Below are 12,686 nucleotides of genomic sequence, written 5' to 3' on the forward strand. Positions count from 1 at the left end.
ACATTTTCACAGGTCTTGAGATATTACAGATCTTGAGATAGTTTAGCAAAGACAATAGAACAATCCAAGGCAAAGAGAGAGGGCATGCCCTAACAAATGAATAGGCGGATGGATTGATACACATGCGCACACACATGCTTATATACACACATTTGAATATGTTCATGCTCTGAGTACAGCTGTTTCAAGACAAAAAAAAAAAGCGAGAAGACCCAGACAGAAAAGACATGTCTGAATTAATTAATCCACATTTATTAAGCTCATTATCAGTCAACAGTGCTAAGAGTTAGGAATACAAAATTTAAGAGCAAGATAATTCCTGCCTTCAAGAAACTTCCATTCCAAAAAGGAAAAGCACTGTGAGAGAATAAGTTAGAGAGGAGTGTTTTGGTCAGGGAAGCAGCAGACGATTGACATGTTCTTTTAGTAATGCTAAGGAAACCGAATCCTAAGCAGAAAACCAAACATAAAGGGTAAATAGTGATCAAGAACTCAAGCCACTTTATTTGCACTGTCTCCCCACATTAAGTTTCCTTTGTGAGTCCTCTCCTTGCCCTGGCTTGATCTATGTCAGTAACATTACAAAGGGGATACAGCATAGAGACATGAAGATATGGATAAAACATATGGAATGTGATGGGGTGTGGGGAGGGAAATCACAGAGGAAGGGCTAGGGGATCCAAAAAGACTTCACGTAGAAGAAGGTCCATGAGCTGAGACTTGAGGGAAGCTAGAGATTCCAAGAGAAAAAGGGGAAGAAGTAGTGCATTCTGTGTATGGAAGTCAGCCCTTACAAAGACTTTAAAGTGGACATGGAAGTGCTATGCATAAGGAACAGTAAAGTGGCCAGGTTGCCTGGACCATAGTATATATGAAGGCAATAGTGTATAAGAACTTTGGAGATATGGTATGGGGTCAAATTATGAAGGGCTTTAAATGCCCCCAAAAGGTAGTTCAATTACAAAAAAACAAGGTCTTCTGGTTAGTCCTCTCTTGGATTCACACAGGCTGTCCAAGAATGACAGGTCTCAAGGCTTCAGGCACTACCATTGGCTCATGGAAGCTGGCTCTTCTCCTATGCCATTCTCCCAGATAGACTTCAATCAAGAGTAAAACAAGAAAGCAGAGATGAAGAGATGCAAGGCTTAGAGGGACAAGATAGCTATTAAATACACCTAAAGCCAAGGCTGCCTCAACAATCAGGAGTTACTCTAACAGCTTTGGAGCCTGGAGCCTGGTTTGTGTCTGACAAGTCTATTTTTCCAAATCTGTTTAATATCCTCTGTCCCTTGCTGGTAGGTTCAAAGTTTATCAAGAGATGTTCCCACCTCGTTTTCAAATTCCAACTTTGGAAACTTTGGATACACGACACAAATTTAAAAAAGGAGCAAAGACAGTTCTCCACTTACATATCAAGAAGGTCAGTGAGCAAGATATAAAACTGGGCCTTGTCTCAACCTTGGTGTCTGGCTATTGTCTAGAAGCTCATAGATTGTCATCTCTGAAGGACCACAGAACCAGAGCCCTAAAGAAATCAGTGAGCCCAATGATAGGCTCTTTCCTCTGTCCTTCTCCTTCTTTCTCCACTGCCTAACTGTGTAATCTTGGACAAGTCATTTTACTTCTGAAGGACTCAGCATTTACTATGTGTAAAATGAGGGTGTGAGTTGGGAGGGTAAGAAAAGTGATATCACTAACATCCAGATCAAACATTCTATTCTTCAAATGACTTTTTTAGTTTCTCTGTTGTCTCGCTCACTGACCCTCTGTTGGGGTTTCCTTCCCACAATCTGCTCCCATTATCCCAGCCTAACAGGTCCCATGGCAAACCACCTTTGCTCACAGCACTTCCATCTCTCTCTCCACAGAAAAAGGGATGGGTTCACTTTAAGGCCATTTTTAGGAGCATCTGCAAATTTCTAAGGGAAATGAAGAGACCAGCAGGCCGGCGCCAATTTGAAGAATTTCTAAGGAAGGAAATGAAAAGCAAGGAAAGTAAGTACCACTGCCCTTCAGAAACCCTTCTCGTTTGCCATGGTGACCACTAGGCTCCACTACAAGACATGTATCTGCAGAGTGTAGGATCAGTCTTTTAAGTATCACAGAGTTTGAATATTGGAAGAACCTTAGAGATCATCATCATTGGCGAAGACTTGGTGCCCGTGCAGAGCCAGCACTCAGAGAGCTACTCTGTTCCCCCTCTTTTCAGTGCCAGAGGACATTTTTTGCATGCCCTGTCCCTCTTCCCAGCTGTCCAGAGCAAGCACTTCCTCCCTCAGCTCTCTCCAGTAATGGGGTGGGAGAGGGGGATTCACAGTAAGCATGAATTTGTCCTCTGGGCACTCAAACTTGGAAAAGGTCTGCCAACGCTGGAGCTCCTTCACTTTACAGGTGAGGAAACTGAAGTCCAGAGACATTAAGTGCCTTGCCCAGGGTCAAGCTAGTAATAAGAGGCAGTGGGTCTCCAGAGTCCTTGAATGATCTTGATCTTTCCATTATAGCACACCAACCCTGTGACTTCCTAGGAAACAAGAGGTGCCCTAGTCCTTTCAGGGGAGAAAGCTGAAGGACAATACCAGATCTGCCTAAATTTTCACCTGTGCCACTCTGTTGGCACAGTTTAGGGTATGAGGCAAGAAGATACTCAGCTCTCAGATACTCTAAGTTAAGATGTCCCAGTGGAAGGAAGAACAAATTAGGGACTTCTAGGAGCTTTTTTTCTTTTCCAGGCTCCCAAACAGTAGAATTCCTTTTCTTCCCCAGAATCCTCTGGAAGCCAGTTCTCAGTCTCTACTGGAAAAGTCAGTATTCTGTAGCAATGTTCGGCTTTTTTTTTGAGCTTCACTAGAGGTTCTCAAAGCCTTCTCCCATGGCTTCTGGAAAGGAGCAAAATCATAAGCCTCCAAAGCCACAAAGCATCTCTCCGGGTGCCTGTAGCCTACCATTGACTCCTCCTTCTAAATCTGTAAAACTTTACGCATTTCTTCCAGATTCCATTCATTCATTCATTCATTCATTCATTCATTCATTCATTCATCAGGCACATGCAATATTTATGTGTAATGCATCAATGGCAAAAATGCTAGACAAAATGAAACTACCCCTGCCCTCAAGGGCCTTATACTCTACTGGGAGCAAGTACCACGTACACAATTAAGGAAATACAAGTGGTTGTGGTTCAGAAAGGGCTCTGGACTAGCAATATGGAAAGTTACAAATTCAAATCTTGCCTTCTTCTTACTACAGGAAAATCATGTAAAATTCTCTGAACCTCAGTTTTTTAAAACTCGAAAATGGAGACAATAACTCTTAAGTAACTACTTCACAAGGCCCTTGTAGGGACAAGGAGATGTGTGAAATATACTATGTAAACCTTAAAGCACTATAAAAATGTCAGCTCTTATTGAGGAGAGGATTCAAACTCTGGTCTTCCTGACTCAAAGCCCAGTGCTCTCTCCACTATAGCACCTAGCTTCCAGAAAGTCACACATCTTATGTCCAGGTTTTCTCTTAACTTTAGTGTATTAGCACAGCTAATAATATATTTTTTAAAAGTTTTATTGATGCTTTGGGTGTGTTTTAAAAATCAGACATTTTCTTGTATTTCCCTAGTAAACATCCCTGTCACAAAGAAAACAATTAAACAAAATCAATACAGTGATTTTATGTAACAACACACTCCTTCTTCATCATCCTCTAACTTAATCTCTACTGAGAGGAGAGGTAACATGTTTCATCCTCTATCCTCTTGACCCACGTCGTGGTCATTGTCTTTAAACTGAGTTTAGCTACCTATGAGGACTGGTTTTATTTACATTATTATAGTCGTTGTGTCAGAGACAGTGTGACCTAGCAAGCAAGAATGCTGGACTTTTAATCAGGAAGATCTGGGTTCAAATTCAGACTTTGTCACTTGCTGGCTATATGACCATGGGTAAATCACTTAAACTTTCTAAGTTTCAGTTTGCTCATCTATAAAATGGAAATAACAATACCTCTAGGATCCTTGCTATGAAATGAGACAATGTATGTAAAACATTTCACATACTTTAACTCAATGTGTCACTATTATTTTTCTCAAGTACATTCTTGTGACTCCAGCTTCAGCCAAAATATTCAAAATTCATATACAAGAGACAAGCTGTGGGTTAGGGACCAGGCACATAATTCATCCAAAGCCTTGTCCTGGGCTGACTTTTGGCTTGCTTTTTGTGTCCAAGAGGTAATTTCAAGATCTAGGTCCTCTAGAACAGTGGCATCAAACTCAGATAGAAACAGGGACCACTAAACTCTATCAGGATCTTCATGAGTTACATATTGACTTTTAAAAAAGCATATATTAACCTCAGATGTTTTATGGTATTCTTATTTATTGTTAAATGTTTTCTGATTACATTTTAATATGGTTCAGTCCTAATCCAGAAGTACTATGGATCACATCATGTTGAATATCTCTGCTTTGTAATTTCTCTCTTGATTTTAGATGCTCACTAGGGGCTTCAGGCTCAGGAAAGTCAAATAAATTAACAAATAGATGCTCACTCTATTCTCTGTCTCTGTCTCTGTCTCTCTTTGTGTGTGTGTGTGTGTGTGTGTGTGTCTCTCTCTCTCTCTCAGACTCAACTGCATCCAAAATCACAAGTGCATCTGCAAGCACAACTGCCAACCCAAACGTAAACCCAAATGCTCCTCCTACCTCCCCAAAGCCTCCCAACGAGCTTGAATATGATGATATAGTATATGCAAAGCGCCGCTTGTTTGGCCATAAGACAATCATCGTCAATTTCCTGATTAATGACTTAAGTTATTTCATTGAAATAGAGAAGTAAGTTGACAACCACTCCGTTCTTCTTGCCCTCCTTTACTACTGTTCATCTTTCCTCTTGGCCAAGATTTGTCCATGGTGCCTAGGCAAAATGGTTTGACTTTCTATATGGTAGAATTTGAGGGGAATGCAAGGGGAAATCAGTTAGCTTCCTGCCCAAAAACACATCCCCCGTATGATTGGGGATGTAAACTCTAAATGATCATCCTAGTGCAAACATCACAACATGGAAATAAGTTCTGATCAAGGACACATGTAAAACCCAGTGGAATTGTGTGTCCGCTACGGGAAGGGGTGGAGCAAGGGGAGAGAAAGAATAGGATTCTTGTAACCAAGGAAAAATGTTCTAAATTGACTAATTAAATAAAATTTTCAAAAAAAAAAAACTGCATCCCCAATGCCCATCGTGATTTCTGACATTCATCATTAGAGATTCATTCTTTGAAACTTCAAGGCTTTCAACCTTCAACAGTTTTCTACTAAAACGAAAAACCCTTAGAAGTTAGACTACCTTCAGTCATTATTGAAAAGTCTTGAGAAAAGTCAGTTGATATTTTACTATTAAGAAAACTCTTGAGAACACAGGACACAAGATAGATGTCTGGGTGAGGAGTTGAGGGGAACTCTCAAGAAAGGGCAAAAAAAGCACCTTCATTATTTTGGCTGAGACTGGTTCAACTCTTCACAAATCTTATAGAGATAAAATGTACTAAGGAAAAATATTTTAGGAATATTCCCTTTAAGAGTGACAAAATATAGCTATTGCTAGCCACGGGGCACAGTGCATACACTGAATTGGAGTCAGGAAGACTTGGGTTTGAATATTGTTTCAGAAATGTACTAGATGTGTGACCTTATGCTTATGTCAGTTTCCTCATTTGTAAAATGAGAATAATAGCTGTGTCTATTTCAGGGTACTTATGAAGATGAAATGAGATAATAGATTAAAGCACTTTGTAAACCTTAATGTGAAATGTTTATTATCATCATCATGTCATTATTATTTTGTTATCAACCATAGATAATTGAAGTTGTAATTTGAGACTATCTAGTCCAGTCTTCTACAGCATAGTGAAAAGAAGGTTGGGCCCAGAGTATGGAAGATTCATCCATGTAATTTCAAATATGGCCTCAGACATTTAGTAGTTGTTGGACCTTTAGCAAGTCACTTAACCTTGTTTGCCTCAATTTCTTCATCTCTAAATTGAGTTGTAAAAGGAAATGGCAAACCCCTCCAGTATTTTTACCTATAAAACCCCAAATAGGGTCATGAAGAGTTGGACATGCCTAAAAAATGACTGAACAACAAGTCCAACCTTCTCACGTTATATATGAAGACATAGAAGTCCACGGAGATAAATTTACTTGGTCAAAGTCATACTACTAAAAACCAAGAAAGCTTGAATTTAAGTAGAGATATCTGATTACAAGTCTACTGTTCTTTCTACCATACCTTGATGCAAGAGAATACCTATCCAAACCTTGAAAAATTCAATACACAATTTAAGCCACTACTATATTTATATCACAGGACATAACAGCTGATCAAAATCCTTTATCCAAGGAAGAGGGATGAGAAGTTTCTACCAAACTAAAAAAAGTATCTCTTCTACTTGTTCATGATTGTATGAAATTCATTGAACAGGGTAGTCCACCTTTCATTTCACTATTATAAAATATAGAATGCATATACCCCTAGGAGGGGTAAATTTTTTACTTAAAAGTTAATTCATCACAAATTAGAAATAAATACCTGATGAATGGCAGATGCTTTCATGGGAAGGGATTTTTGTATGGAAGAAAACAAGAAAGCAAGAGGATCCAGAACTTCTGAGGGGAATGTGTGGGGATAAAACTTAGAGTGGGCAAAAGATCCCCAAAGGGGGGAGATTTGGACTCCTGACAAGGTATTGTATTGACTTCCCAATTTTGCTGAAAAGCAGTCCAAAGGAGAGAGTCCTTCTTTGGGCCAAGGAGGAGCGCTTGGGCCGGGTGTCTTCTATCTCCAATCATCTGACTTTTTCCTTCTTGGTATCCCACTCAACACTCTATCTTAGATACAATAACATGGTCGCTTCAGCCTTGGTACTGCAAGTTAATAAGGTCTTCAATGAAAATGATCTTGCACTCTTGAAAGCCAAAGGAAATATTATCTACAGGCTTTTCCTTTCATCTGACATTCCTCCCAAACTTCGGGTAAGAGGGGACCTAAACTCAACTCTAGACTTACTTCCAGGAGCTTGTCCTGCTAGTGTGCCCTCAGAAACTACTGAGATCAACTTATATACCAAATAGTAAACTCCCTGGATTGATTGGGTTCCTATCTTAGTCCAGCCTGACATTCAAACTTCCACTGATGGCAGAAAAGGGTAGGACTCTTTAGGGAAAAGGATGGCACTTTCTTCCTTAGAGATGGGCAAGGAACTTTGATCTACCCCATAGTGAAAAAAATTCCCTTTTCTTTGGGCAGGTGAATATTTCTGAAACCATGAAAGAAGTAATCCACAATGCAATTACGGACGGGCGCATGGATCGCACTGTCTTCCATTCTTCTATCATGACTATTTTCCCTATCCTTATGTACTTTTGGAAAAAGTAAGTATCTTTAGAACCATAAAGCTAGAATAGAACTTAATTTAATTCCCTTGTTTTTAGTTATGGAAAGACTGAGGATCAGAGAGGAAAAGAGACTTATCTAAGGTCACAAGGCAAGTCAGAGGCAGAGTCAAGACTGAAATTAATTTCCTGATACTTATTCCAATAGGTTTTTTTTTCTTTTGCTGTCTCTTAGGATGGTTATGAAGTCAGGGAATCTCAATTGCCTTCTCCAGATAGGCATTGTATCCCTCTCTAGTTCCCCTTTTCAGATGTTCCTATCCAACACTTAAAAAATTCCTTTACCTTTCATCCCAATCCCTTTACGTCTGTCATTGGTTTATTCTAAACACTGACAAATGAGTGACCAATAATAATAAAATAATAAAGTAGATAGCATGGTCTGGTGATTAAAATATAAAGAGATGTTATTTTTTTGCTTCAGTTTGAATGAATGAAAAAACACCCATTAAGAACTTGATGAAGGGGGCAGCTGGGTAGCTCAGTGGATTGAGAGCCAGCCCTAGAGACGGGAGGTCCTAGGTTCAAATCTGGCCTCAGACACTTCCCAGCTGTGTGACCCTGGGCAAGTCACTTGAACCCCATTGCCTAGCCCTTACCACTCTTCTGCCTTGGAGCCAATACACAGTACTGACTCCAAGATGGAAGGTAAGGGTTTAAAAAAAAAAAAAGAACTTATGATGTTTCAAATGCTATGCCAATTTTTGCTGGGATTAAAAAAAGGAAAACTGACTTCTCTCAAGGATTTCAGTCTCTAGATGAGGAAGACAACACATAAAAGAAGGTACAACTTCAGGGCACAAGAAGTTTCAAGAATCCTTAAGCTTCAATGGTGACAGGAAATAGAGCCCGAGAACCAGGTCAGAGAGTAAGGTCTAAAGGAAGGAAGGAAACAAGCATTAATTAAGTGATTACTGTATGTCACGAAATGTCCTAGGCATTTTATAAATATTATCTCACTTGATCTTCACAGTAGCCCTGAGAGGTAGGTTGTTATTATCAAGTCCATGTTGCTGTTGAGGAAACTGAAACAGAGAGAAATTAAGTGACTTGCCCAGAATCACAAAGCTAGTAAATGTCAAGCCAGATTTCAACAAAAGTCTTCCCAAATCCAGGGCCAGCACTCTGGCTAGATTCCAGCTAAAGGACCTTAAGACACAGTGGCTAGTCAAAGAGTAAGGCCTGATGGTCCTCCGTTTCCCTGGAGGGAATAAAATTGGTGATTTCCTCTCATCCAATCCCTATGAACAGTCAACCTAGATTGGGAAGAAGGAAGACAACATATTTGTTGGAGCAAATTAAGATCCTTAAATTACATTTTCTTCTGCTATTGCTGTTTTTTCAGAATTATCAAGACTTGCCATTCTCCCTTTAAAGAACTCATTTATTAATATCTTGTTTGAGATACTGAACTCTTGCTTTTAAATTTTTACCTAAAGCATAATAAATCATTCTCCAGTCCCTCATTTTAGCCCTCTAAATTTTTGTTGCAAAGATACTCTTCATGGAAACATATCATTGGATTCTCCTTTCTAATATATTATTACCTTCCTTTGTTTTATGGGTGGACTCATATTGTTCCCATTCACTATTATGATTGTTAGTTATTTGCCAGAATCATAACTTCTTAGCTTTTCTCTTTTGTTCCACCCCATTCCTTTACAAAGAAGTGGGTATAGAAAGAAAAAATGATCACTACTAGTAATCTGTAATTGGTCTGTTCCTACTCTTTTGCCTCTTTCCAGGTTTAAACCCTGATCCCTGGTTCTAAAACTTTCTTTTTAATCACCTTTTATGGCCAATCCATAAAGTTAAAGTGTATTTTGTTTGTGACTACTTCTTGTCTGAATCTACTCTGCCTCTTAGTGCTTCCTTTCATTTTCCTGTGCCTATCTATATCCCTTTTAGAGTTAAATGGGTATTTCTATGCCAAACTCTGCATGCATGTATTTAACACAGTCTGGTTCAGATAATAGTGAAGAATGGATGCCTACTCTCTTCCCCCATCCAATCCTTATTTTGTTTGTATATTCTTCCTTTGATTCCCATTTATGTGATATAGTAAGTTATTCTCCTTTTTTCCTTATTTCTTCTTTGTGTATTTTTTCCCTTTCTTTTCTTTTCTCTCTTGAAACCAGCTATAACGGAAACATCAAACCCAGGCTTTTTGTTTTAATGTCATTAGGATTCTTATGGGACTTTTCTCTCACACTAGAATGTAAGCATCATTGTTTAGTATTCAATCATTACCTTTTCAGATTTCTCTTGACTCCTATGTTTTCATTTCAAAGTTTCTACCTAAATCTGGTCTTTCATAAAGAATGTTTGAAAGTATTACAAAATTGTATTAAAATATTTCTGTGTTAAAATTATATTAAAATATTTGGAATTGCAGTCTTATATACAGTAAATTATTTTTGGGTTATAAGCCATTATCTTTCACCTTTTGGAGTACTAAGTTTTGTGTGATCCTGACTTGCAGTTTCTTAATAGTTGAACTTTCTTTTGGAAGTACTGTTTTTTCTTTGGCTTGGAAGCTCTGGGTTTTGACTCTGATATTCCTATACACTTTCTATTTGGAGTTTCTTTTAGGATGTGAGCAAAGGAACTCCTGGACTTTTTACTTCTTGAAATATGTTCCTCAGTTTCTTGTTTGATCATGGATCAAATGAGATAAAATATGTAAAGTATCTTAGAAAATTAAAGGGCTGTTTAAATTGTATTACCCATTATTATGGTTTATAGGGAATCTAGTGATTCCTAACCCTCTTTCCTTGACTTGTTTTCCAGGTCAGATGTTTTTGATAGTAAATAACTTGCATTTTCTTTTCTTTGTTTTTTTTTCTGATATGTTTACTTTATAATAATAATAGTAATAGCTATAATTTATATAATACTTTAAGGTTCTAGGAGTGATTTACATATGCTTATTCAAACATTTTTTTTTGTCTTATGGAATCATTGGAGTCCCTTTTGATTCATTATGTTTTTTGATGTCTCTACTTCAGTACTTTTGATGTCTCTACTGCTTTAGTACTCCACCTTTTATTTCAAAACATTTAATCTACTTTCATTTTTTTTCTTTCTGGGCTTTCATTTCTTGTCTAATTTCATTTTTTATTTCTTGCTTCATTTTCTACCTACTTTTGTAGACTTTGTAGCCAAACATTTTTTTTCCTCTGAGGTTCAGCTTAGAATTGTGGAATTACTCTCTTCTTCTTCTTCTTCTTCTTCTTCTTCTTCTTCTTCTTCTTCTTCTTCTTCTTCTTCTTCTTCTTCTTCTTCTTCTTCTTCTTCTTCTTCTTCTTCTTCTTCTTCTTCTTCTTCTTCTTCTTCTTCTTCTTCTTCTTCTTCTTCTTCTTCTTCTTCTTCTTCTTCTTCTTCTTTCTTCTTCAGCTTTCTTAACTCATGACATTTCTTCATTTTATTTTGTATTTTTTCTTTTTATAGATATTTTCAGCTTCATTTCTTGTTTTGGAATTTTGTACATAGAACAGTCCACTCCAGATTGGATAGGCTCTGTTTGGTCCTTCAACTATTGATTTTCAATAGTTGAAGTTTCAATAAATTCAGTTTGGGTGGGGTAATTCTAGACTTTACTCTCTGACTCAATTCCTAAATTCTGTCTGAGTCTCCTGGTAGTATCCTACAGCTTCTGGCTTAAGGAAATTGAATTTGTTATTTATCCTTTCATAATAAATTCTGTGCTATAATTGATCCATTTATATATTATTGCTCCATTTTGAATGATTATTTGAGCTACATTTATTTGATTATAAGCTAATTTTAAAAGTTTAGCCTTCTGCTGAATTTAAAGTTATAATTAAAAAGAAAACCCCATTTTGTCATTCCTCTAGTTCTTAGGAAAATTCCAAGACACCTCTTTGATATCTTTAAAGTCCTACAAACTGACCTGGTGTATTTCCACAAGCTATATTTTCTAGCATTGCCTGCTCTTATACAATTAAGGAAGGTCTTATCTACCTCTTATAAGCCAGGGAATCTGCCATCCTTGGTCTATTAGCAATGTCCTCAGGATGCTGATGGATTCAACAAATCCACCAAGAATTCTTTAATGACAGAGAGGAGTGGTTGCTAGCTCTATGTGGGTGCTAACCCACTTTCATTGATATAACCAGTCATGTTGTCCCCACCTCCATGATTCTGTTAGCCCTGTAACCAATCACATTGTTTTCCTGACCTACTGAGGTCTTTGTTTTACATTTATAGAAGGGGTGGTGGAGGAGGGGAAGCTGGGCAGCTAAGTGATACAGTGTATGGTCCAATAGGCCTGGAGTTGGGAGGACCTGGATTCCAAATCTGTCCTCAGACACTTTCTAGCTGAGTGACTCTGGGCAAGTCACATAAGCCTTTTTGCCTATTCCTTGCCCTTCTGTCTTAAACTTGCCACTAAGACAGGTAGTAAGGTTGTTTTTTTTGTTTGTTTTTTTTTGTTTTTATTTTTTAAAAAGGAGCTATGATTCCTCCCTTGGGTCATTGGCCTAACTAAGGCAGTGCCTTGATCCACTTTGTTAATAGGTTCAAACCCTGCTAATAAACTAATAAAGCTTGGAACTTTGAACCTCAGTTTACTTTTATTAAGCTATACTGTCCCTTCTCAATTATTAATTGGCTGTTAGTTCCATCATTTGCTGTGTCCTTGACAGGCCCCAGTTGGATGCTTGGAATGATGTTGGCATCATGTCTCCTATACAGTCTCCCAGGAACTAGTGAACCAAATAGTGTCTCTGTCTTCTGTTATTGCTCCCAAGGCTCCTAGAATCGCCATGACAAGGCCATGCCTCATCTTTCTTCTCAGTGATCTAGGAAGGCTAATTTTTTTCTGCTTCTGTTCTGACAGGCCAGAGTTGAAACCTGATGCCTCTCCTTTCCCCAGTCCTTCCAGCTTCTGACTGGTACTTGAGTTTGGCTTCCCCAGGTACAACCCCTCTTTCTACCATTGATGGCTCCCCAATGAGACTTCTCCTTCTACTGCTGCTAGTGTCTTGCCATCTTTTTGTGTAATTTGAACCTGGATGGAAGAATTTGCTTCTGATTCTTTTTAGTTTTATTACTAATCTTTCTTAGGTCTTTTTTGGATTTGCATTAGGGTTTATGTGAAACACCTGAGCTTTTCAGTGACTTTCCCCTTTTCCATCTTAACTGGAAGTCTTTCTGTGTTCTTTTGAAGGACAAATGGAGTAGTTGCTTTGAAACTATATATGCATATTTATAAGCTTTTATG

At 38.1% G+C, this 12,686-nt stretch overlaps 1 protein-coding gene across 2 annotated transcripts in view; it reads left to right on the forward strand.

Moving 5' to 3' along the window:
• The window catches only part of RGSL1 (regulator of G protein signaling like 1), a 118,745-nt gene that overhangs the window by 70,236 nt on the left and 35,823 nt on the right, over positions 1-12,686 (forward strand). For both annotated transcript variants that reach the window (XM_016429993.2, XM_007480919.2), the window contains exons 14-18: positions 1,300-1,420; positions 1,869-1,995; positions 4,618-4,825; positions 6,883-7,021; positions 7,296-7,420. In XM_016429993.2, coding sequence (XP_016285479.1) covers positions 1,300-1,420; positions 1,869-1,995; positions 4,618-4,825; positions 6,883-7,021; positions 7,296-7,420 — 720 coding nt within the window. The remainder of the gene's footprint in view (positions 1-1,299; positions 1,421-1,868; positions 1,996-4,617; positions 4,826-6,882; positions 7,022-7,295; positions 7,421-12,686) is intronic.

Source organism: Monodelphis domestica, chromosome 2, assembly GCF_027887165.1.
Source record: "Monodelphis domestica isolate mMonDom1 chromosome 2, mMonDom1.pri, whole genome shotgun sequence".
NCBI classification, from domain to species: Eukaryota; Metazoa; Chordata; class Mammalia; order Didelphimorphia; family Didelphidae; genus Monodelphis; species Monodelphis domestica.